At 41.8% G+C, this 26,446-nt stretch overlaps 1 protein-coding gene across 2 annotated transcripts in view; it reads left to right on the top strand.

Annotated features, from left to right (window-relative positions):
- Positions 1-26,446, top strand: part of STAC (SH3 and cysteine rich domain) — a 71,115-nt gene that overhangs the window by 42,722 nt on the left and 1,947 nt on the right. The window contains exons 3-10 of one of the 2 annotated variants that reach the window (XM_010582382.1): positions 3,042-3,142; positions 5,344-5,425; positions 6,796-6,911; positions 11,265-11,346; positions 15,535-15,599; positions 16,503-16,591; positions 19,781-19,832; positions 19,958-20,095. In XM_010582382.1, the coding sequence (XP_010580684.1) occupies positions 3,042-3,142; positions 5,344-5,425; positions 6,796-6,911; positions 11,265-11,346; positions 15,535-15,599; positions 16,503-16,591; positions 19,781-19,832; positions 19,958-20,095 (725 nt within the window). The remainder of the gene's footprint in view (positions 1-3,041; positions 3,143-5,343; positions 5,426-6,795; positions 6,912-11,264; positions 11,347-15,534; positions 15,600-16,502; positions 16,592-19,780; positions 19,833-19,957; positions 20,096-26,446) is intronic. The other variant, XM_010582390.1, reaches the window with a different exon arrangement.

The raw sequence follows: 26,446 nt of genomic DNA on the forward strand, positions 1-26,446 counted from the left end.
GCTCTCTGGGGGAATTTATTGGCAAATAATGTTTCAACACATTGCTATATCCTGTGCCACTACTTTAGGCATAATGAAATACCTCTCTTATACCAGCATGACTGTAGGACTCTGACCATACTCACTCAGCTTTACATAACTTGTTTGCAAGATCCATGTTCTGCCTGCTTTTTCCCCATTTCAAACTACCAGGATGCCTTCCAAAACCAGCCCTATTCAGGCAACTGTAAAGTCAACGGGCTTGCTTACATGGGAGCCCAAAAACTGATGCAGCGGGTCAAACCCTGGTCTCATTTACACCTGTACTGAATGTGGATCCATTCTCCATAACGTGAGCTGTGGCTGTGCCTCAGTTCTGAATCTTGGGAGCTTTTGGGTCAGATATGTTGCTGATATGTAGTTGTCTAATCTCTGGCACACAGTTTTGAAATAGCTTAGCCATGATTCTCTGCGGAGGTTTGATTTAGTGTGATGGAGATTAGAAACTGAGGAAGAAGAAATCCTGGGGAAAAAAGAAAACGTGGCTTGTAGAAATGCCTTTTTCAGAGCTTGAGATACAGTAGTTAAGTGTAAATACAGAATAAATGCTGCTTCTTTAAGCCCTTTAGTTATTCCTGAGTGAGAGGCAGGGAGATACATACAAATTATTTCCAAGCTGCCTAGTCCCACAGTAAACCAGGTAGTTAGAAATGACAATGAATTAAAGATTGAAACTTTTGGTAGTTATAGGGAATTTCATTTTGATTTACAAAGACTTCTTGTAGACTCAACTGTGTGACTGAAATACTTTTCCTCTCCTTGAAGCCACTACTTACCTACACACAGGTAACAAATGGCATTCAGCAATAGAAATAGTGTTGCTGTTTTGTAATTTATTGTCATATTCATTTTCACATGACCACAGACTTCTGTTCTGAAGAAGCTGGGTTTTGATTTTTGAAAGTAGCACAGATACTTTGCATTCATTTTGCACATCATTTGAATGCACCGTTGTATTGACAATTGTGTATCTTCTGTGATCACATGGTCATAACATGTTAAGGACCAATATCCACCTTGTAATGTTAACACTAAAATGGCTGGAAGAGCGTAACACAGCCAGCAGAAAGGACTGTGAGACCAGCTACCTTTTCAGCTGGATCTCAGGAGCAACTTGGTAAAGCAGGTAAGAGTTATGCCAGTACAGACCAGCGTGAGAGGAGAATTAGACCCAGTGTAAGCACTGACTCGAAAACACATGTTGCATAGGCAAAGTATGATGTCATTTTCCTTTTTTTCATTCCATCCTCCTTCCTGTTTTCTCACAGTGTCAGTTGCTAACCATTAGGAAGGGTGATTTAGCATTTCATCATCAGCAATAAAAGCACAAAGCCACAGAAGTCAATATTGGTTTGAGCATGTGTTATTGAAAAGAAACTATAACTGAAAAAATCCTCACAGCACAGTGATCCAAGTGCAACCATGCAGAAAAAAAAAAAAACCAAAAAAACCCAGGGATGTGTTCTTCTAGTAAATCCTGTGTTTACTAGGAAAGAAGACCCCAGGAATGAGACTAGACGTCTGCACGTACCCGAGCAGTGAGGCACTGTGCATCGGCTCAGCTGAGAGGACGTAGGCAGGCAACAAGCAGGGAGCAGGCGCTGACCCCACTCCATGGGAGTCCCCGGGGTGCACCCCACACTCAATCCTATTCACTCCCCATCTCTCCAGCAGTCTCAGTAGGAAGGCAGGGAGGATGTCGGTTCCCTGTCCTACAGGAAGCGCACAAGTGAAAGGTCTGAGCCTGGCTCACTGCAACCACCCCTGGCTCCTCCTGCCTCTATCTGGCTTGAAAGTGGCCACTTCAGGGACCTCGTCCCCTGAAAGCGGTCCTGTCAAGGCTTGTGTTTTGTCACTGACTTGATAAGCCCTTCCCTGAAGTGTTTTTTTCAGACGTAGCATTTCACTGAATGAAGTCAGCAGCATGTACATGGCGTTGAGTACTCAAATAACCAAGAGCTACATGAGTACTTTCAGATGCAGGATTCTTCTGACTAATATTCCTATAATGTCTGACTAATGACAGCCGGTTAAAATGTCAAGAGTTTTGGGGTGGTCTTTCACTACCTTGTTTCTTACTCACTCTCACAGTAGATGATAATTAACTGACATGTTGTTTACTCATTCCATTTTTAAAGTCCTGTGGGGATAAAAGAGTTGCTGCAGCTTAACTGCTTCTGCATAGTTTAGGAAGTCTTATGGGTGTATGAGTAAGAGTGGCTGTTCCTGCCTCAAAGCAAACAGGCTTGGCTCTGTCATTTAAGAGTAGGTCCACACTGAAGATAATGCAGAACTACTGTTGCCCAAATGGGAGAAGTCCGCTTCTGTAAGGCATATTTTCTCCCAGAGCTCCCCTACCAGCAGCACTGAACTTTTCCACTGCCAGTGATGGAGAGCAAGGTCAGACCCATGGCATCCTCACTGCCCCGCTCAGAGATGTGCAAGGAGCCCTTTCTGCACCCTCTGAGCACCAGCTCAAGGAGGTGAGAGCAGCAGTCCCTTGGCGCATGGGTGGGCAATGGTAAGGGAGCTGGCTTTGCCCTCTCACGCACCCATGGAGCTATCTCTCACTTGCAAAACCTGGCCCTCCGCTGATGGCCTGCCTCCCCAGGGCAGCTCCAGAGCCTGGGTGTTCCTTCAGTGGCTTCCTCAGCCATGCACGGCTCCCATGCCAAGCCCTTTCAGAGTAGCAAAGGGATTTTGCTTGATGTTGATGAGGCAGAGACATCACTGATAAGACTATCATACAACAGAGCATAATCCAACATATATCTAAAGGCAGCAATAGCCTAGGAAAGAACCTCAGGGAGAAATGCCTAAAATGGAGAGGCTGTAAAGAAAGTGCATGTATAAATGTATACGAAAAAAGTAGGCAAGGCGAAGAACACTGTCAATATTTACTCTGCTGCAACCGACCTCCCCATCAGTTCTTTCAGGTCATTCATTAAATGCATGGAAACTATTGATTTTGTCTAATTAAATCATTTCCGTGCATTTCACAGGGACAAATGCTAAGCATGGCCTGCGCTGTAAGGCTTGTAAGATGAGCATCCACCACAAGTGTGCAGACAGTATTGGACAACAGCGTTGCATGGGCAAGCTGGTAAGTGAGCAGCTCAGGGCTGCAAGTGCAGTGGGAGGCACCAGCTTGTGCTGGAGCCACTTGCTTTGTGTGCCTGACCCACAGGCTGGCATTTAGCTGGTGCATTAGCAAAACTGACACCAGGTCATTTTACTGAGGCGGGAAAAGTAAAGCCAGGTCATATTATCAATTTGGGCTACTGCCACCACACAAAAACCTGAACAAAAATGAAGCACAAATCTGGTCTGCTTTGTGGATGTGAAAATACAGTTACATAATCCAAATTTAGCTAAATAATAAAATTAATTCCCTTGATTTAAACTGTGCTTGCTGTAGTGTAAGTCTCTCAAGGAATGCTATAAATTAGTCAAAATATTTCAATGGAGTTTAACAAATGAAAAATCCTTCAAATTATGTTTTATTGTTTTTTCCACTCATAGGGCTTGAAGAAAAAACATAATCCATCTTAAAAAGAAAACCAAAGGTTATTTCACAGTGAGACACTACAGAATATGAAGCAATCTTTCAGTAGGAGAGGCTGGGAGGAGACTTGTCCCTGTATGGACACAGCTCCTTAGTGCCTGGGTCATCTTCTGAGCAGCAAATTCTCATTATTGGCAAAGGCAGGACACTGTGTTTGAGACTATTCTAACCCAACTTGATGACTTTTATGGGAATATGGTTCTTTTGGTTTCTTTTGGAAAAAGAACTTGGAAAAATGACCACTTGCAATATGAAAACTGAATACGTATATTCATGTTTCAGACTTTCTTAGATTTGTTGCAACCTGAAGGCACCTGAGACAAATATGAGCTAAAACCAAACAGTTTCAGTGTGTTAAACAATGAAAAGATGCAAGCATTGACTTCAAAAGGGCTGGAAATCTCACCTTTCTCTGGAAAGATCTTTCCAAGAGTATTCAGTGAAAGCTATTGAGGCAAATCTTTGTGCATTTAATCCATAATCGTAGCCCTAGTGTGAAGCATTTGGGTGTAGGAAGGTGGTCTCTGGAAAGGTGAATGACCTCATTGCAAGCCCTGGACAAGCCAAATATTAAATCACGTGAATTGTTTCACACATTTCTTGATTCCAGCCTCAGCTCTTGTGGTCACTAGTTTACAAAAGCAGAAAAGTAGAGTCCAAATTAACAGCAGGGCGTCATCCAGCAAATTCACAGGAGTTTTATGGGCTCATGTTATGCCTGAATCTAGTCTGGGGCAAACCGAAGCTGGAGAATCTGGAATTTATTCCTCTAAGAATCCAAATTTATCAGTCTCCTCATTCCTTCTCAATCTATACTGCAGCTCATTAGCAAAAGAACTAGTTGTTGAACTATCATTTTTTGATGTATACGGAACATAAGATATGGAAAACATATGCATCTCCATGAGGCTTTTCCACTTCTCACTGTGACTGGAAGTTCTCACAGCCTGCAAAGATTAGAAATCTGAAAGACCATTTGTGAATCTTTAATACCTTGAAGGGCGTTTCCAAAGACTTCAATGTTAGCACTTTCATTTTGAGATACTTGCTAGCTGAGATGGTAAATAGAGAGGTAACAGAAAGTGTTTAACCTTCTAGGAATGGTTTTTAGAGTGGTATAAGGCACCATTATTGGCCATATTGTGGTATTCTTTAATGGTATAGCTTGAGTTGTTATAGTGCATTTCTCTACAAATGGACATTGAGGGGGCATCTGGTGATGGCTTGGGGAGTTTTCTGACCTCACAAGACAAAAAAGCAGTGGAAGCTGCAGTCAGTCAGCAGCAAACCTTAGAAAAACCTATAGAAAGTCTCTAAATTCCTTGGATTTTGGAAGTGCGTACATGGGAACATGAGGATTTGGAGTTAGGGTGGGGAAGGGTAGTTGCGTGTTTAGCATTACATTACATAAGAAGAAAGGGAGAGGAAAACTTCCCAGAACCTCTAATGATTCAGCACTTCTGCTGCAATTAATTAGTGCTGCTTTTATGTAAAAGACAAAAGAAAAAGGGGAGCTGAAAATGAGCCCCTCCTTCCACATAAATATGGGAAATTGTTTTTTTCCAGGAGAAAAATCAAATAAATCCCTAATCTCTAAACCCCACAGTGACTCAACAACAGGAGGCAAATTTCCAGCCTCACCACACTGTTATGCCATTAGCCGAAGAGCTGAGGTTATTTCTACTACATCAGTCATGGCAGCAATGCACTTCACTTGTTTTTGCTTTCTCTCCCTCCAGCCAAAGGGATTTCGACGGTACTACAGCTCACCACTACTCATTCATGAACAGTTTGGCTGCATCAAAGAAGTGATGCCTATTGGTAGGTTTTGATTGCTTTTCCCTTCAGTCTCCCTTTGGCAGTGCTCTGCAACAGCAGCGGCAGACTTCCAGCCGTGGTATTTACCCTCAGCAGCCTTCCAGCTCCTTTCGGTGACTGGATGTCCTTCTGCCATCTCAGGAAAGGACCACTTCAAAGATACAAAGCTGGAAGAGGAGAGGGTGTGTTTATTGTGCGTTTCACTCAAAACCCCATACATACAACCTCTTAGCAACTACTAGTAGGCAGTCAGTTTAAAATTACTTGTCTGAGGACATTTACATTGTTGTTTTCAGCAGTTAGGGGGGAAAAAAAAAGTTAATTACATGGATTTCATCTAAGTTTCTCTTTCTAAAAAACATCCATCATTTTTGTCAGAAGTCATAGAAATGTTTTGAACAAACTCTGGCTAAAAAAAAAGAGGTGTGCTTTGCTCTCATCAAAATTCAAAATCCCATGTTTTTTCTCAGTACTTTGCCCAAAATTTCCCTTCTTCTACACAGTGCTACAAATGTACTGTAATCTATGTGCCTACCACCTTGTACTGCAAGGGAGGCTGAGGTCTAATAATGCAGTATGTAGAAGAGGATTTGAACTGAATTTGCTCATGCCAATTGAAGACATCCATTTCTCTGCCTTGGGAGATGACTTTTGGGGCCAGCTATGAGGGAGAGTGCGAGTGAGAATTGAATGGACATACGTCAGTGGGGGTGGTGGCCTTTCCGGCTACCCCTACACTGATCTGAGCAACCTGGAGCACATTCCCAACAGGCAGGTACTTACTCACACCTGCGTCCGGATGCCATAAAGCCCCACAGTGGGGTTGTCGGTACCTTTCAAGGAAGATCCAGGCCATCCTGTTTATCCACGTTAGTCAAGTAGGAGCACTCTGAGGGTAGATGGATAAAGGTGATGGCCCACCCATACCTCAAGGATGGTCAGGCACAACGCAGGGTTTTTTCCTTCAAGCATCTGCTGTTGAGAGCAATCCAAAAGGTCAGTGATAGGAACAGGCAGCAAACATGGATTAAAGCCTCCTGGTACTCTGTCTTCCTTACCTCAGTGTAGGCAGCATCAGTGGTGATTAGAGAAGGAGTATGGCAGATAAAGAAAGACGAGGCAATGTCAGGGACCCAAAGAGCCTGTATGAGGGGAGGATGATCTTTATGGAAGCAGAGAGGCAGCAGAAAATTGCTAGCAAAAGCCAGTTCCACTAAATTCATCAAACACTTTTTATCAGGATAGTCTCTCAACTTGTGTCTAAGTGTACACCCCACCATGCTGGTAGAGGCAGGTGTTTCTCCAAGTGGAGCAGGAACATGACCAGAAATACCTTCGAGGGACTGATGCATGTTTTGCTCCTTCTGTTGCAGCCTGTGGAAATAAGGTTGACCCTGTGTATGAAACTCTCCGCTTTGGGACCTCCTTAGCCCAGAAAACCAAAAAGGGCAGTTCTGGAAGTGGGTCTGACTCTCCCAACAGAAACTCTGTGAGTATCCCACATCTATCTTCCATTTTCTTTCTGAGGGAGCAATAGATAATCATTCATAGGAGTTTGTATCAGAGTTCACAAAACTTGTATTTCAAACTGTAAAAAAAAAAAATAATCTCACTCTCAGCTTACAAAATGAGACCAGAAAACACATTATTTTTGCAAACTCAGGTTTTAAGTATCTTTTAGATGACTCTTGAGAAAAAGGGAAAAACACAAATTAAATGGATAATATTCTTTTATTGGATTGGAAAAGGAAATTATGTTCTTTTGATTTTGCATATCTGTGTAAAAGCAGAACAGAGATATTTAAACTGTCATGCTGGAGTAGATGCATCCTGCCTGTTGTTGATGGTGGACGTTTACCCTTCATACCAGTGATAGCAATGGGTTGGAGTCTTCAGAGCCTAGATTTAAAAGTACAAGCTCCACAGTACAAGCCCAGCCAAAATTAAGCCACTGCTACTGCAACAAGGCGATGGACTGGCACCTCCACCCCTGCCCAGGGTAGTCTCGGGAGGGACACGTCACAGATTTGGGCTCCTCTCTCCAAGCCCCAAATATAGGCAGGTGTGCTCAGCTGCTTGTATCCAGACAGGGAGATTTTCACCTTCATGTTAATCTTTGTCATTCACTCTCTCCTATCATAAAAGTCACGTTCTTCAGGACAATGGCAGAAGAGCTGGAGAAGGAGGACAAGGGAAACGATAGTTCCCTTAGCCCTGCCTTTGCTAAATCCATACCTAGTTCAACAGTAATAATTACCAATTTCTTCCTTACAGAAATGGTTATTTCAACAGTATTGGGACCCATAAAATCAGGAGCTCATTCATGGTGTTGAAAGAATGTTTCACCTCCAATAAACAGGCACTTAAGCCTATGCTTGAGGCTCTCTTTTTTTTCAAAGAGATTCTCCCCACTCCCACCAAAAAAAAAAAAAACAAAAACTCACCTGAGTACACTGGAGGCTAAAGCTGATTGTCATGTCTAAAAATCAGACCCACGTTATCTGACAATCTCTTCTGCACTCACCTTAGTGTAAAAATCACCAGGCACAAAGACATAATGAGACTTGGTCTCCAGGCCTCAAAGCAGATACTTACATGTTTAATTTAAAGTTGTGCTAATATCTGTTTATGCTAATATCTGTTTATGTTTGGTACAACATTTCCCTGGCACTTAAATGTATGCTCACTCATATGGCTGAACTGTAACCTCAGGTGGCATAGGTGGCCTCTAAACAGACATCCATTTGTGTCAGATGGTAAAGAAAACAGACAAATTTAAACAAGAACTAAGTGAAATCTGCAAGGCAGTTATTAAAGGATATGTCCTCTATCCACTCTTGTTTGTGCCTTAAAAGGAATTTGGTAATTTCCATTCTTTTTTAAAACCCAGAATGACTCTACCACCTGTCGCATTGTGATTACAGTTCTTTCTTTCAATTATTTAATTTACTTTGAAACAGAAGTTCTACAAATGTAATTGTTGCTTTCTAAATCAATAAAGCATTCTTTTGAATTATGAATGGCAACTCAAGCACAGAAATCATGAATGCTGTGTCAGCTTGCCCTAGGGAGCTGATCATAACTAGGTGGGGGGTGGGTGTAGAATGAGGAATGCAAGTTCATTATGGGAATTTCTCCAGGGTATTGAGGCTGAGACAGCACATAGCACGTGTCAGCATACGGAAAACAGAAAACGTTAGAGAACTGAATAAACAGACAAGTGAAACCATAACTTCTGCCAGTGCAAGCCTGTGGATTGAGACAAGGATAAAAATGAGGGGTGGACACAACCCTGATCCAAATGATGGGGCCATGGAGCTTTACAACTGTGATGTGTGACCCAGGAGCAGGCACTGACCAGTGATGTGACACAGAGCCCTTAGAGCCCAGGTAAAAATGCACAGGAGTGTGTGAGCTAGCAGCACGTGTGCCGTTAATAATGCACAGGGACTAAGATCTTTCCCCAGTGGTCCTCACTTCTGTGCTGCTCTGCTCCTCTCAAAGCAGAAGCAGCAATGCAGCTATGAGGCTTACAGCTGGAGCTGGGGAGCGCTTCAAGGTTCTGCCCTGTCACCAAACCAGGGACACCATGGACGTGGTGACACCTGGGATGCTACTTCACCTCGCAAGTGGTGTCCAAGCTCCCAAAGGGCTAGCTCTGGATCAGAGCAGCATAGCTGCTCCTGCTGAAGGTAGTTAAAAGCAAAGGCAACTAGCCTAGGAGCCCTGCCTTGCTTCTACAGCCATGAAGCTTCCAGGACTGCAGTTTGTGTCTCTGCACAGAGTAGAGATAACCATCTTGCTCTGACCTAGCCAAGGTATTTTTAACACGACTGAGCAGTGTGGACACACCCACTGTGATTTTTCAGCCTGGATTCTGCATTTCCCATAAAAGAAAGTGGCCATATGCTCCAGATTTACTACCTACTGCTTCCTTCAAAAATGTGCTTCTGCAACCCACATTTATACAGAAAGTCACTTGAGGTGATGTAAATGTGATTGCAGTTCTTGTTAGTTATTAGTGGATAGCATCTTCTCAAAAGCAGCTTTGTATCTGTCATTTCTATTAGACTGTTTGTCATACAGCTCTGGACTGAAAAATCATTAAAGGTAACTGAGGTTACTTCAGGAGGTCTTGGATGAGGTATATTCTGAAAAGACAGTCACTGCACATCCCTTATGCAGTAGTACCCAAAAAATAGGAAGCTAATCAGCAATTATGAAGCTAGTCTATGAAGACTAAGGAACATGCTGTAGCAATGAGCTGAAAAATACCTGGGACTTATTATTTCAACAAAGCCAGTCTTTCCCTTCTCCACCCAGAAACTAGAAATACCTAGATATGCTCTACACTGACTCCATGTTAGCACTGCTATTACAGTGCCTTCTCATCCAGGGGTGACCCATTTGTGAAAGCAGCAAGACAAGCATGACCTGCTGCAAAAGGCTCAGTCTAAAAACAAGGCATAACAGAGCAATAAAGTAGAAGGCTCTTAAAATAATGAGGGAAACAAGATAACCACAAGATACCTGTGGCATAAATCTACTTTTAACCTCTTTGTTCATTAATATCCCTGGATGGAGAAGTAGCTAGGAAATTACTAGACAGGGGAAGTAAAATTGTCAAAGTACTTTCTAAAACAAGCTTTGTTGTCAACACTAGTAAGAGGAAAAAAAAATATAAAAATCTATAAAGCAATTCAGATTTTGTGCTCCCTGGACAAAAGCAGAGAATGTTCCTCATTTGGCTTTTCCTCCAGTAATGCAGGCAACGGACAGAGCTATGTGTACAGTATAATTGTAAAGTGTCATGGAATAATGAAGTTAAATCCTTCCATGTGTCTTAAAATACTGTTAACAAGAAATAAACAAAGCTTAGGAGCCTATAAGGATTTAGTTTTCCAGGTTAGAGAGAGCACCTGACTCGAGTTCAATGTTTGTGGTTTTTATGGTTATCAGAGATGTTTTACCCAAAAGAAGTCACGTGTGGAGAGTTGAGAAACTGAAGTTCCGTAAGGTCAGATTTGGAGAGAGTTGTTTGGAGCAGCTCCTGGTTCCTGTTGGGCTATACATGGAGAAGCTGACTACCCAACCGAGGAATCTGGTGCCTTATGCAGAGATTACTTCTGAGGCTTGAGATTATGTCATCCCATGTTTTCCTGCACCCTAGAACAATGGGTCCCTAATCATGATTGACATTAATATGGTACAAATAAGAAATCATAGTAATTCTAACAACAACATTTGGGTTTCATTTTTCCCTAACCATACCAGCCAGATGACTGTTTGAAAAGAAAGTGAGGGCAGATATTTAAAGTCTGACTTCACCAACTCTATCACACTCCAGCTCTTTCTTTCACAGCATATTAACAGAATTAAAATCACCTTTACATTACAGTTATTATACTGAATAATGTATTCAGGGTTAATAAATTGTCAATAGTTTCAATTAATGTTGTCTCCCTGGTAGATAGCTATTTAGTATACCTGCAGGATGTACAAATTCCCCTAAGTCCCTTCTATTTTATACAGAGAACCACATTGTTTAACACAATCCTTTGTTCCTTAACTTTCACTTCACTTTGTACTGAAGAAATCTTTTGTACTTCAGACTGTAAACTTGGTCTGGAGTTCTTTCTGGGCTTTCATTGCTCCCTGTGAAGTAGATATTTGTCATGCATCACCAGATACAGTGTTTTCTGCAATCCCATTAGCCTGACTTGCTCTGCTCTGATAGCACCCAAGTAGTGCATTCCCCAAAGGCTCTTGTGTGGTCTTTTTTCACCTCATCGGTCACTTTTTCTGGCTTATCCCATCTCATTTGCTCTTTCTGTCCCTGCAGACAGCTGACCTGGCAGAAGTTCCTGAGGAAGGTGATAGCTCTGCAGGCACCCTTGACATAAGCAGGAAACGCAGCAACAGCGGTGAGTGCTGCCAGGCCAGGATAGCATCTTCAGATGTATAGGCCTGTGTACAACCTATTTCAGATGGGTGTTTATGGTATGTCCATGTTTTAGCAGCATTCTGGTTTTCAAAGTGGAAGGTGAGTGGGGCAGGTAGTTGGTGCAAGAATTTGGGGAATGGTTTTTGCCATTCAGATGAAATCCAAGCCACCAGTTTTCTTAATTTGTTGTGTCCAGACCCGACACTGGACAAGGTTCAGGTCCGTTCCCTATCTCTTACGCTTCAGGAACATGACTGTAGACTAATCACTGAACATGCTTCAGTTCCACACAGGCAAAGCGGAAAAAAATAATTCTTTCTTTTCCATACATTTGACTTGTCTCCATGTCTCTATATACCATAACCTCTTTGGGACAGGAAATGAATCATATAATATCCATATGTCTGTAAAATATCCAACACAAAGAATCCTGATTATAATTGCAGCTTCTCAGTACAACTATAGTATATGCCCAGTAATATTAATAGCCCAATTCCTTTATCTGCTTTGCAGCACAAGAGTAATGTTTTTACAGCATTGGTATGATGGGATTTCAAGACCATCATACCAACTGAGAGCTTAATAATGAAATCTCAGCCACTGAGGGATGGTGTTTGTGACCCTGTTCTTGAACTCAGTCATGGTGAGGGAAGCAATAAGTACAAAGGGGTTTGCAACACTAAGCAAAACTTCAGGCCCAAACCATCAGAGCAACTTCTCAAGCAGCACCTAAACCTGAAGGCTGCTTTGCTGAATCTCACATGAGAGTACAGTACAAAAATAAATCACAGTGAGCATAGCTTTCTTCCTAGCAACCCCAGTGCTCCTTACATGCTGCTAGCAATTTATGTAGGTGAAATGCCAGCTTCAGCTGTCCATTCCCATTTTATGCTACCTCCTTATTCTTTTCCTTCCCTCCTGGTCCTATCACTTCTCCTCACTGTGTTCAGCCATTTCCTCCGTCTCATTTTGTGAACATCCCATCTATGTTATCTGCTTTCTCCTGACAATTTGGGGGGGGGGGGGGTGTTCTGTCTTGTGAGTGCAAGTTGACCTGACCTGGTTAAAGATAAAGAATTCAGTCTGTTTCACATTGTTTAATCCTGCCCACCTGAGATTAATTTGGCCCTGTTTGAGTTTTCGGGTAACTTTTTATTTCATTGTCAATCAGTAGTTTCATTTCTGAAACCCAGAGAAACTTTTTTCTCTGAGATCTGTATTCACTGAATGCACTGACAGGCATTCAAGGAACTTACTCAAAGAGATTAGTTTAAAAACTCAGCATGTGTCACACCTCCAAATAACTTCTGCGGCACATTAACGATTCCTTTGATCAGCACTGGCTTTTTTACAATCCATCCTTCAGAGGCTCAGAATATAAATTATGCATCAGTCACTCCAAAAATTTCCCCTTGGTAGATTTTTAATAAACTGCCCACACTGTTTGCACAAGCTATGGAAATGGTAAAATCCTTTTCAGACTGTAAAAATCCCTTCTTTTTTTTTTTTTTTTTTTTTGTCTGCTGCTGCTAGGGCAAACAAATATGAAAATAGATGGATTTCTGTTGTGTGCAGACGTGAACTACATACCTCTATGGCCTTCACATTCAAGTGCCTCCTAGTAAGATCCAGAGACCATGAGCTAAACAGAGATTAAAAATTTAACAAAGTAAATTCAAAATATTGTTGCAGGGTGATTCACCATTCCTTTTTCCTCAGTTGTCCACTGCCTCTTTAGCAGGCAGTTCCACATTAATGCCTTGATGAATCAGGTCCATTCCAGTTCTATTTTTATTTTTTTTTCATTACAAAACTGTCTCCTGCAAATAAGATTTTAGGAAAAGGTACACTTGAGACTCTTTGCTTAAAGAGAAACAGCAGAAAAGCCACAGCCTGCAGAAGGATGAAGGGACCCAGCACATGTGTGGCCACGTAATCACTCCTATAGACTTTTATGACAACAACTTCAAGGGAAGATTCAGGCCCTGGCATACATACTATGAAGCAAAGCTTCCTAGTTTACAACTGTAAGATGGCATACCTAATTTCCAGCCCTTCAGCCTCCTCTAAGCCAGTTATACTCTTTCACTGCTGTGAATTGCCATCTGTAACAGAAGTCCTGCAAGCCAAAATGTACTTTAAGTGACATGTATGAGCCTGTTATCAACATGGATTTGAGCACTTTCCCCCTGAGTCAAATATGGGATGTCGTCCCTGCAAACCCAGGTTTGGTGAGCACTTCTTGGAAAATACAAGGATACAGTCCATCTCCCTCCCAGCCTGCTGGGTCAGCTCCACAGCTGACAAGGCTGTATGTTAGTGACTCCGCTTTATTTTCTGTCACCAAGCAGAAATTACTCCAAACATGATGCTAAAATACTTCCACTTCATCTGGTGAACAAATTTCTGCAAGTCCAGAATGCTCCTGATTACCCACCTCATTATTCACCAGAACTTTCTCTATTTGCCTCCCTAACTCCTTTTCCTCTGGACACAAAAAACAAAGCATAGTAATTTGAGTAGGACTTAAATACTGCCAGATTGTAACAGCAGCATTTTACACCCCTTTATACAGATGTGAGATATACGTATACCCCTATACTAGAAGATACACGAAATTAGTTTTATTTTTAAGGTTTTCCCTCTGGTGCTCGTGACAGTTTGCAGGATCAGAGTCCCTCTACAACAGGACTTGGCGAGGAGCACAGTGAGGCCTCCAGGTCAGCTGCAGTCAGACCACATGGACACAACTTGGGCATTTTCAGGTTAAACGCTGCAGGTATCAGCTCACATACTGTCTTTGCATTCACACATTGGGACTTTATGACAACAATATTGTCTTACATTTTGTCAAGAGAACATGTGCTTGTGTGTGCTTGTAGATGCATGTCACTTTGTACAAAATCTTTCTCGTGCATACTGTGGCTGCCGTTTTAGCTCTCTTTCCTCTGTTACAAGGACACTACATTTTGTCGATGTCTAAGTACTGTATCAAGGAACCTTACTATTTCACTCATAAAACATCTTCAAAGACTCTTTGTGTAGTTGCCATGTACAGTGTAGAATAGCCACAGAGATAAGTGTTAATGAAAGAAAGGGTGAGCAAGTGAAAGAACAGAGGGGGAAAGAAATTCAGCAGTTTGGTGTCCCCTGGCACCTTCTTTCTCCTGAACACATGTAACTGTATCACAGAGAAACAAAAAGAAAATGCACTCAATTGGCCTGCTACTTATTACCATTTTCGAGATTTCCAAATCATTAGAGACCACAAAATCCACCTTCTGCTCAAAACACCTGCAGAGGTAAATGGTGGGAGAACATGCTGGTGGTTCTATCCAGAAGCAAGAAACGCCAGGCAATTCTTAAAATGTGAAGGGCGATTTCAGCCCATGTAATAAAGCCACTGTGGTTTTTCTAGGGAGATAACTGAGGACAGGCATCAGTCACATCATGAAGAAACTACAGTAAACTACTAATTAGATATCAGGTATGTTAGGTGCTGTGATCGTTGTCTAATTCTGTGAGTTTCTGATTTAGTAACTTGGAAGCAAATTTTCACACATACAGGCCTGTGTCTCAGATAACCATCCTGATTTGAAAGCAATTCAGGTACCTCCTATAAAATCAGAGAGAGAGGCAGCATATCCAGTGCCCCCCAGGCAGGGACTACTGGAGGGAGGGATTAAAGAAGACTATCAAACATCTAAAGAGAGAGGATCGAAGAGGGGAAAGAAGGGCTCTTGGATACAAAATTCCCTCAGTATTGCTCATATATGGTCATTGGGTTTTGCAGGTGCTTTTAAACAGAAATATTGCTCATCCTAAACATGAAAATACAGCATTCAGTGTGAGGAAAAGGCCGCTGGACTTTAAATAGTAATGCAATTAGGGGACCTAGGTTCTATTCCCAGTGCTGTACTTGTGTATATTCATCCAATCAAAATGGTTTATTTGTTACGATTGTAAATTCTTCAGGACAGAGATTGTTTTGTGCCATGTGCCAGTGGTATAGGTGGTTTTGTTGGGGGTGTAGAAGGGTTCAGAGGAGAGCACAGGTGATCAAAGAAAGTAAAGGGGAAAGGGAAGAGTTTAACAACATAAAGGTCATCCTGTTGAGATGAAGAGTCTTAAACTACTCCTAAAATGTCATGTGTTTGCTTTATTTCAGTGTTTACATACTCCGAAAATGGCACAGAACACTTTGGAGAAGAACCAAAAAGTACACATTCCCCGGTATGGGCACAAAGTTTGTGAGAATGCAATGGGAATGGGAAGTCATATAAAAGTCTTGTTTTTATGGATAGCTAAGGACCTTGAGTAGGTCTGCTGGGGCACTATTCTGGAGAAGCATCGATATCTGACTGTCATGTTCTTACACCATTTCTTGGCCACTGGCCACCGTTGGAAGCAATGTACAGGACTGGATGGCTCTTTCGTTTACCCATTATGGTCCCTTTTATGTTATTCTGTTTATTACAAATTGATAATACTAACACAAAAGATCCAGTGTGGAGGCCATGTCATTGCAATAGAACTGCAGTAATGTAAAAATCATAGGTTTGATTTGGAAAATTCTTTGGGGTTTGTTTTAGGTGCTTTTTTTCTTCAGATTACCAGTGGAGAAAGTGAGGAGAGAGGGTAGCCAGTCTTCTCTGTGGGAAGTCCAGTGCAAGCAGCTTTCTGTTTAAGAAAGTGATTTTCCCACACTCTGTTTTGGACCTGTGCACTCTACAACTTTAGGTCCATCTGTAACGAGTACTGTATAATAGACATCTTATACAATGCCAGTAATACACTACTGAGCTCATAAGAGTCATACATTAACACAGAGCAAAAGGCAGACTCATTTTTAAGATCTCACCAGAAAGACCAACTTGTGCAGATTTCTGCTTTTGTTCTTTGGAAGCCTGGAATTTGATATTGGGGTTCAAAGAATCTTATTTCTAAATGAAGGTAGTTACTGCCTTAGTAGCTCGTAATGTATCTGGGCCATAGTCCTCCAAGGTGTGAAAGCAATGAGATGATTCAGGCTCATTTCTTGGAAGATCAGGCCTCATTCCTCATTCTCTAACAAAGTGAACCAAATTCCTATGCAGGACAGATATTTAAATTTTCTCTTTCTCTTTTTTCTTAAAGGGACCATTTTATAAAAGCATGTTACAAATGAACACCTATGTTGCCTTGTACAAATTTGTACCACAAGAAAATGAAGACCTGGAGATGAGGTAAAGCCCCAAAATATTTGTTAATTGATTTGACCCATGGCATTTGACATCTTTTCTTTTAGTGCAATTAGTTTGAATCATGCTACTCACATTTTGCGTGGTCTTGCTAGAGCTCTTGTAGTAAAATGTGTCAGCTCTGTTCAAGGTATCCCCTATATCAAAATAATCATGCACATGCCACAGAATTTAGGGAACTGCCAGAGTAATGCCCCTCTCATTAGCATCTCCTTCACTGAAAGCCTTTTTCCTGTTCCCAGCTGTGCCTTCCCATTGCTCTAGAACTAATGAGTGGGTTGTAAGGCAAAAATTACAAGCTTCCCTATCATTCTGCTTTGCTGGCATTTCCTGATCATTACTTTAGGAATGTCAGCTCTTCAGGAAATAACCCCAGGGTGTGGTGACCTTTAGTGCAACTTGTCAGCTATTCTGCTTGAGGGATTCCACTTTGCATCCTGCTCCTTTAGGTGTGTATTCCAGCTAGCACTTTTGTTCCATGAAGAGGAACACCGCTTAGACAAGCCTGCAGTGGACTACCATCCTCATCAAGACATAGCAATCTGGAAAACACACCATTCTTCAAAATTTTCCTGTCCCTCATATTAGGGGAAAAAGCAATTTGTGGTCTGCAACCTGGACTGTCATGCCTAACAGGCTTTTTCCAGAGGCACCAGCCAGGTTTTAGACTAGTGTTGCTCAGCTACAGCAGCATTGTTTGTCCCATGGCCAGAAATTCAGTAATACATGGGTTAACACTGTTTCATAAGGGATACCAAATAGCTAGTAATGTTGTTGGTCACTGCAGAGCCAGGCAGGATTCAGCTCAGTTGCATGAATTTTCATTTAACATACTTGAGTTGCTGGAGATGCGTTCAGCGTTCAGTTGTCAAGACTGACAAGCACTGTCCTGGGAACTTAAGTCAGGGACCAGCCAGACACTGATCAGCCCTAACATAATGAAGGGAAATAGCAGGGGAAGGACCTGAGCTGGGAAGAAGAGTTAGGGGAGATTTCTGGAGATCTCAGCTCACCTCTGAGGGTATTGAGTGGGTGGCAGATTACTGCAGTGGAGAGGTGCCAGCCCTGATTTCAGCAGCAATTAGTACTTAACACAACCTTGATTTCTTCCTCAACAGCAGGAGCAGCCAGTCAGGTTTTCCAAGTTAAGTAGGACATTGCAGTAATATGCTTATTCTAAGAGATGGCCTTATATTACAATATAAGAGACAAGCAACCCCAGATTTCGGACACTGCAATGAATAGAATAGAATAGAATAGAGTAGTTGGAAGGGACCTACAGTGATCATCAGTGGTTGCCCGGCCACTTTAGGGCTGATGAGCACCTATCTTGCCACCTACTGAAATCTAGAGCACTGACGTAGAGCAGACAACTTATCTAGGGTTGTGATTTACAGAAGAAAAAGATGAGACCTGAGAATGTTTTCAACCAGTAGTAAACGCCAAGGAGGTTGCCCCCTTTCAGGGATTAGCAGCCTAAGTATAGGCAGCAAGAGTAACATAGGTCCATCTGGGACTTCTATTTTGAATGCTTTTAGGAGATTAGAGACATCTATATTAGTCCTGTGCTAAAAAATATCATAAGCAAAATCTGCAGGTCTTACGTCTAAAAATCTCAGTGCTCAGACCACTGACATGGAGACACTTTAGGTTCAGTTGCCGTCTTTCTCTGACAGCCAAATAAATTTATATTTTCTAAGTTATTTTTTAATAACCAGGCTGAAGGGTATTTGGAGGATGGGGCTTTCCAAATCCTTCTTGTTGAAAGTGTTCTTCCTTGCAGTGTACGGGTTCCAATGGTGTCACAGCCTATTCACTTTGAAATGGCAAGATGGGCTCCCTCAATACCGCTTTAAGGGTTTTATATCAAATTTTAACTAGAATAAGGTATTCGGATGTCCTTTCCCATGGAAGAAATCTTTTACCACCAGGATACTAAGTTGTCTTTTTTCTCTAGCCTCCTTTCTCACCTCAGCAACATTTAATTATTCCAAACACGTTGGAACAGCTTCCTGAGGAGGGCTTGAGGAAAATCTTACCCTGTTGCCCTATTGATAACGCCTTTCTGTGAAAGCTGGAAAACTCTGGTTCAGATTGAGTAGTGTTAGAAGACCAGATGCCTGTTTCTCCAGTTGTCAGCAGTAATGATAACCACTTGGAAAGTGGACCAAAGAAGCCCACCACTGTCCCTACCTCTAGCTGCATCCTGGACAGGTCCACATCTTCTATGCGTGCTCTGAAAAAGCCCATTAAATTGGACCCATTATCCATTATATGCTCCAGATGCATTTGCAAGCTCTTGTGCTGATACCTCAACAATACAGTGAACCTAACAGGGAATGCAAGGAAAGCTGAATAATTAGGGGTCAACCATTAATTTTATTAAGATCAAAGAAATGCCTGTTATCAAGCAGACAGAGCTTTCTGAGGTTAATCCATTTGGAAATGGGCTGCCGCTTACTTTCTACAACGCGGCGCTATTGTAATTACATAATAACGTTGATGAAGTGCCACCAATGGGGGGAAGGAGGTCAAATAACTGTTCAACTACCTGCACAAAATCAGCTTAGCACATTTTGCTATTAGCATTTCCAGCCAAATTATTCTCCTAGCTCTGCTTTGGAACTAGTCAGCTGGATGCTGATACTTAGCAATTACAACCTTGCACCACACATTATAAAGGTAAATATGTCCCATTCAAATCAAAAAGACATTCTTGGGCAGAATTATATCCCTGCTGACTAATTGCCTTTGTCAGTTAAATAGAACTATTTTCCTGCTGCCTTCCTTCTGCAATCACAGCTTGAAAACACAGATGATAAAGTGGTGTGTCCCAACAATGTGAAATGTCTTGAAGTAACAAGATAATGCCTGTAACAAATAGGGACTGTATTTTAAACAGTTTCTTATTAAACAGGAAGCAAAAATTCCAGTTTGCAGTTGTTGTCTCAAAATAAAGGTCTAGCCCCAATAGAGACTTTCTTTCCACATTACCATGTATGATTGAAGAAAACCTTGCTGCCTCATTGAGTCTACCTGCAGCAAATGCTCAGATAAAATGACCAAGAAAGGAGCACCTTCCTGTTAGAAGGTAATTGTGGAATTGCTGTGGAATTGCTGATGCAGCATAACAATTAGAAGTCATCTTAACTACTATCCCTCTTCTAATTACAGGCCAGGGGATATGATCACTCTTCTGGAAGACTCCAATGAAGACTGGTGGAAGGTATGTGCTAATTATTTTATATCTGTTTTCTTTCCAAAGAGAAAAATATGTTATTTTCAATACTGAACTTGTATTAAAGTTACTAGTGTTAACAATCTTCTTCTATCAATGTGTTTTCTCCACAGGGGAAAATTGATGATAGAACTGGATTTTTTCCTGCTAACTTCGTTCAAAGAGTGCAACATGATGAGAAGATTTACAGGTGCATCAGGACATTCATTGGCTGCAAGGAACAGGGACAGATAACTCTGAAAGAGAACCAGGTAAGTTCCCCTGGGCTGGATCCCCACTGGACTTGGTCAGTGGTCTGACCAATGATTGGAGGGAAAGTTGTGCAAGATGAGCACAGGCAGATGCTGTTCACTGCAATTTTACTACAAGATTTATTATTTGTACGGTAATAGTGTCTAGTAGCCAGTTAAGAGCAGTGTTGGCCTTGTGCAAATGCATACTCCCTGCCTAACGTAGCCTAAATTTTCAGTCTCAGAGACATTCATAAATATACTTTACATAAAATGCACACTTCTACTGACTTCAGAGGGACAGCTTGAAGAACACACCATCTTAGAGGTAGACTTTGTGTGCCTGAAAAATGATCTGTTTTTCTCCTCATTATTAGAGCTAATGTAGTAAAAGACAGTGGCTCCCTCCCCACACCTTAACTTACCTAAAGATCTAAACAGAGCTCATTGTTTTGGCTTCGGGAGGAATAGAGTTAAGGTAGCACCAAACCAACCTGTAAATCTTAAATTTAACTCTTGTTCACAAGTTGCAAAGTATCTTTAATCATTAATTGCTTGTGTCACCACTTACACACCCTCTCTACAGGCTGTAATTTATGCTAAACTAGAAGTGCTGCTGTAACTTAAAGTACACCATGTACAGTGAGGACTCACAGGGTCCATTCACCATGGTGTACTTTCAGCAGCTCCTTCTACTTTGTGTCCTTCAGGTGGGTTCACTAGGCAAAAGCCTTGGCCACCATTATGAGGTTTTTCTTTGATCTGATTTTAAATGTGATTTTTAACACAATTCTTACCAGATGTTTAATACAGCCAAGTGTCAAGTCTTGTGATGCTGCTATAAATGCTTGCTGGGGTGAAGTGAGAGAAGAATATGGTTTAAAACCTGCATTAAGGGACAGCCAGGTTTGGCCATAAGCTCATGTAAATAGGAGGATGGCTGACTAAGGGTGGCGCACAGCTCGAGTTCTCTGATGCCTGGATGAAATAGAAAGCTAGATTTTTCTCACTGTACCTTCCACCTCATTAGGTATTTCCTTTCCTTTGGCAATTGATGTCACATCACCAGGAACTGTTTGCCTTACAGTGCCTGGACAGCCATTGATTTTAATAAAGTAGAGCAGAAGTTAGCATCAGGGTGGACTTCAGGGCCATAGATATTTCCATGCAGAACTTCTGTAACACTTCACTCCGCAGGTGGGTAAGATTAACTTATACCTTTGCTGCTGCTGTCTTGTGGCACAGCAAAACATACAAGTGCTAACAATCCTTGGGTACACACAGCTTTCTAAGGAAGGCACAGCAATACACTGACCAGAATATATTTTAAATGCCCCTGTGCACATAGTACATTGGGCACCCCTGAAGTTGCTGGAAAGAGAGAAAGTGCTTAAATTTTTTCTACCCAGCACCTCTTTTGATTGTTTCTATATGTTCCCACAGAGGGAAAAAAATATTACCAAAGCAGAATGAGAGGTTTTGCACCTGTTGTGCTCTAGAATAAGCAATACACAAGGGCAAAGCTTGGGGAAACGGTAGTGTGGGAATATGGCATGGCAGCATGAGGGAATGGTCAAGGTCTGAGTCCCTTCCCACCAGTGGGCACACCAGATCCTCTCTGTTAGTGTGGCTGCTGCTGCAAACAGTGAGGGCCTAGTTTCTTGTCTCATTTCTCACAAACCCAGTGTCCAAACAACTTCATCTAAACACAATGACTTCCTATTGTCCCTGTTTCATAACAGGCTCACAAAGGACTTCACAGTCAGGGGCGCATCGTCGTCTCTGGTAGGGCAGGAGGTAAAGAAAGGGATGAATCCATCCCATCTGTCTACTACTTCCTCTTTTTTTAGCAAACTTATTCAGCTCTATCTCAAACCCATGCAAATGCTGAGGTTGAATGTGGATGCTGTTGGGTCCTCACTGCACATGGGAGAGGCTTCAGAGGAAGAAAGAAAGAAATATTTGGCGTAAAACAGGGGGCAGAGATCAGACTGAACAAACACATGGATGCAGAGACATGAGAGGAAAGGAGCAGACCCAACAGATCCCACTCCACCCTCCCACAAATTATGCAAAAAAGGAGACATTCAAGTAGCTTCAAAGCCATTTTGAGTAATTTCCAGGCAGGACAGTCACAACAAGGCCATGGATGCTCATCTGCTTCCTGCTGTCCCTCCATACAGGGTTTGAGCCCCCCATAATAGCCCCCAGGGAGAGCTGGCAGCATGCACAGGGCCAATGTGTAGTGGCAGCATGGGGACAGGAGCACAAGTTCTCCCAAACATAGCCTGTGGGACGTGTGCCTGCCATGGAAACCTCTATCTGAATGACACAATTTTTTGTCTTTTTTTTAACAGAACAACTTTGCCTTCACTGTGGAAAAACTCTTATCGTGAAAAACATTTTAATTGTTATTGGGAATTTTTCATTTTATATTTCCAAAGGCAAATTTTCTTTCTTCTTTATTCAGCCATTTCTCTTATTTTTTGTCTTTTATTTCCCCGTTGTTTTCTATGTGAAGCAGAGAGGGCAGTGCAATAGGGAAGGCATAAAAAGGAAAAAAGTAATCTGAATGGGACTTCAGGGAAAAGTTTGGCAGAATTCTTTTTTTTTTTCTTTTTTTTTTTCTCTATTTGGGGATTTCTATGGGATGTAAACAGCCATTTTAGCTGTCTCTGGGCACAGTGTCCAGAGTGCTGTGAGTGCAATATATGTACGATGTGCAAAGCACTGGCTTGCTCCAGATTAGGAAGAAAGGGAGATTATTCATTGCTACCAATTCCTGTCAAGTCTCACTTTAGCTAGATAAACTCATTAACTGGTCTAATAAATTCTTGTGACTATAGTATAGCAAATTGTCTCAATTTTATACTGTTAATTCACTGGCTCAAATTCTACGGGGTCTAACAAGAGTCCAGAGCCATTCTGACAACAAAGGCAAGGATGATATGCCAACAGAAAAACTTATCCAATGACATTAATATGAATTTTCATTATATTGCTTGATACCATCCATGGTTTATACTGCAGGTCTCTATCTCCTTTGTGCCTTATATGAATGTTCCCAGGTAGAGAGTCTATTCTTGTAAGGCAAAAGGCAATATATTCACATCAACAAAGCCACATGACTACCTTAAGAAAAGCCATTTCAGGCAAGCAGAGACATTTTCAAAGTTTGAAGCACAGTGGGTGAGGCTTTCTCTGGAATTGCTTGACAGTTTCATGCCCTGGGAATAATATTTTGAGCTTCAGCTTCATGCAAACCTTTCTGGCAAAGCCAATACTCAAGGAGAGGACTGAGGGACAAACAACACAGTTTGCTCACCCATCTTAAGCAATATGCACGAGCTAGTCTTCACAAAGGATCCCTTGAAAATTTCATTATGAAATATGAAACCCAGCCTGGAGGAGAAAAATTGTACTGCTTCAGAGACATCAATATCTTGGAGTTTAGGGTTCACTGACAGATTTGTGGGTCCTGAATCCAATTCAGAAGATGACTGGGTACCACAGGGCTCAGTCAGGAATCTGTGAAAGGGAGGCAGACATAGACTCTGACATCAGTAAAGCAAGATTATTAAGAGTGAAGAAAAAAAACCAGCCAATTTCTGGGGCTTCCCACTCTTTTAAGCTGTCTCACACACAATACTGGCTGCATAATTTCCAACTATGATTGATTGTACCATTACTTGGATAAATAAAGTTTTCTCCAGCCTGTAACTTCTGCTTTAGCCTACCCGAGTTCATTACCACAAATTCATTATACAAATGCTTCCTTTGCATGACTACAGGCTCTGATTTGACCTCTTTTCACAAAACAAAAAGTCACTGTATCTAATATATCATCAATGTTTGAAAAAGCATGTCTTAAAAAGCCTCTAACATTTTTGGTCATCCTTATTTTTAAAGAAGTCATAACAATCTATTGTTTGAATGTCTGTTTTTACTCCTCTTATAACATCCTACTTACTTAAATAAAGGAAATAATCTCTTTTAAAAAGGAAATAATCTCTTTTAAAAAAAACCTACTCACACCCTTCACTGACTGCCTCTCTGACGTCTTCAGTCACATTAATTCAAACCACTTGAGAGCTGTTTTTTTTGTGATTAAATAACATAATTGATTTTAAATTGCACAAGTGATCTTGTGCAATAGAGATGACCCCAAGCCATGACATTGGTAACAAGACTGCTAATCAGAAATTCTCTGCCTGTTCCAGATGTGGACTGTGAGTTTACACAAAGGTCAGTGCAACAGATCCATTTTGCGATGGAGGTTTTTTATAAATGTCACTGATACAAACTAGCCCTGTTACCAAAAGCATCTCCCAGCCAGCTTCTGCAGTGACTGCAAATAGCCCACTGCTGTTGTGATGGCCACAACTTCCGAACCAGAGCTGTCAGCCTTGCTGTCCCCTTGGCACCACAGCACAGGGGACAAACTTCTCTCCTACCCCAACACCCCAGTCACACAAATTTCAGAAAGAGTCACTTTTAGACACATGTACATTAGCAGGTATGTGCAGATATGATCTAGCCGCTCCAGGAGAGTCTAGGAATGGGTTTAAACATATTCATGAGGCTAGGCTCAACAAGGCAGGATTGCAGTCCAGGTCTCCAGCCCTGGGGGATCCACCTCTCTTTGGTCTTCTTCTGATTAGTCTGGATGCTTTGTTGCTACCTGGCTTTTCTCTTCACTGCCTAGGAATTACTTTTTGTCCCCACATTTTTCATCCTGGGATACTGAACTTCTAAGAGCATGACTCAGCTGCCTTTGAAAATCAGTTGCGTCACGGTGACTTATGCATTCAGGCTGAATCACTTAAAACACAAACCCAGCACAGAAAGTGATGTTGCAGTTCTTCATGTCCTCGCCAACTATAACCACTGCACTTCACAGCTAGGCTTAAGGGAAAAAGGGTCTTTTTCCAGCTATCTCTGATTTTCATTGATGTCAGTCTTGCTGAACAGGGATGGGTGTCCACATTCATTCAGAGATACTGAATGGCACACAATCTTGCAAGAGTCTAAAACATGGGCACAGCCCATTATGCATCCAGTTTAGTCCAGGTCATCTTTAAAACCCTGAAGAATGCCATAGGTGAAACAAGCTGGTGTTCTTAGTCCAAAAGCTAATGAAACAGCTGATATAAAATGTGTCATCATCATTTGCATGATGGCTGAATGGGTGTGAAAACTGAACTACTTACCATTTCCATCTACAAAGCTCACATAGGCAAGAACTCCAGTGCACAGGCAGCAGCAGATGTGGAAACTCACAGTGTCCCTGTGCTGTCATTCTTACAGACAAACAGAAGACTTGAGCTTTCAGACCTCTTGACCTGGCACTGTCTGCGGGCTCCAGGACAGCTCTTTAAACTGTCCTGTCCTCATAACCAAATTCCTACTTTCATCAGAGACAGTCTGTGGCTGACAGATGGGTTAAATATATGGGAGAGAAAAGATAAGCAAAAGACAGCTGCAGAAAATTATAGCAAGTCCAAAATTACTCCCGGACAAAGAGAATTTGCCACTTGAGCCCAGATTCAAAGCACAGGACTTAGAAGAACAGGAGAGTATTAATGACTGTGCAGCTTAAAGGATCATTTCCTAATTGCTCATCTCCCCCATCTGCTCAGGGCTAACTGATGGACAAAAAAATCCTCAGGGCAGATGTTGACAAGTTCGGACAACAGCCTAACAGTTGTTTGTTTTGTTTCTAGTGGTTTGGGTTTTTTTTAAACAAAATGAGATGAAAGAATGGGGGAGTGACTTTATAATATTAGATCCTGCTTTCAGCTAGTTCTGACATCACTTGATGACTGAGAAATAGCCTGAGATGTGGTTTCTTATCCTGTGGCTTACTCCACTACTAACCTCTTGAGCCAGGGTGCAGGTAAAAAAATAAACTAAGTGTTTGTTTCCATTTGTGTTGCTACCAAATTCACTGGGGAGTGGCTGCTCAGTGGCTCACTTACCTTGTCAGGCCAGCAGCCTTCCCCCCAGAACATGCCAGCCTGAGTAGCTGCCAAAAAAAACAAAAAAAACCTCTAAAAAATGACCAAATCTGCCATCCTTTTTCACTCCAAAGATAAAGAAAATCAGTGTTCAGAAAGCTCAGTATTTTTCTTTTGTCCACAAATCATTCTGCTGACAGTACAAGACATCAGGGAAAAGCAACTCTGTTCTTGCAATATGTTCTGCACAGCACCAGAGGTTAAGCAAGAAATGCAGCATGGCTAGTGAGCAATGCAGACCTGCTGGAGGTCACTTCTGGAGATCTGACTATTTTGGGGACTCTTTGGCCCATGCAAAAAGCTAGAGGTGTTGCAGACATCGCTAGTTAGGAGGAAAGCACAGTGATGGAATCAG

The sequence above is a fragment of the Haliaeetus leucocephalus genome, unplaced genomic scaffold (assembly GCF_000737465.1).
Source record: "Haliaeetus leucocephalus isolate CR32 unplaced genomic scaffold, Haliaeetus_leucocephalus-4.0 Scaffold83, whole genome shotgun sequence".
In the NCBI taxonomy this organism is placed as follows: domain Eukaryota; kingdom Metazoa; phylum Chordata; class Aves; order Accipitriformes; family Accipitridae; genus Haliaeetus; species Haliaeetus leucocephalus.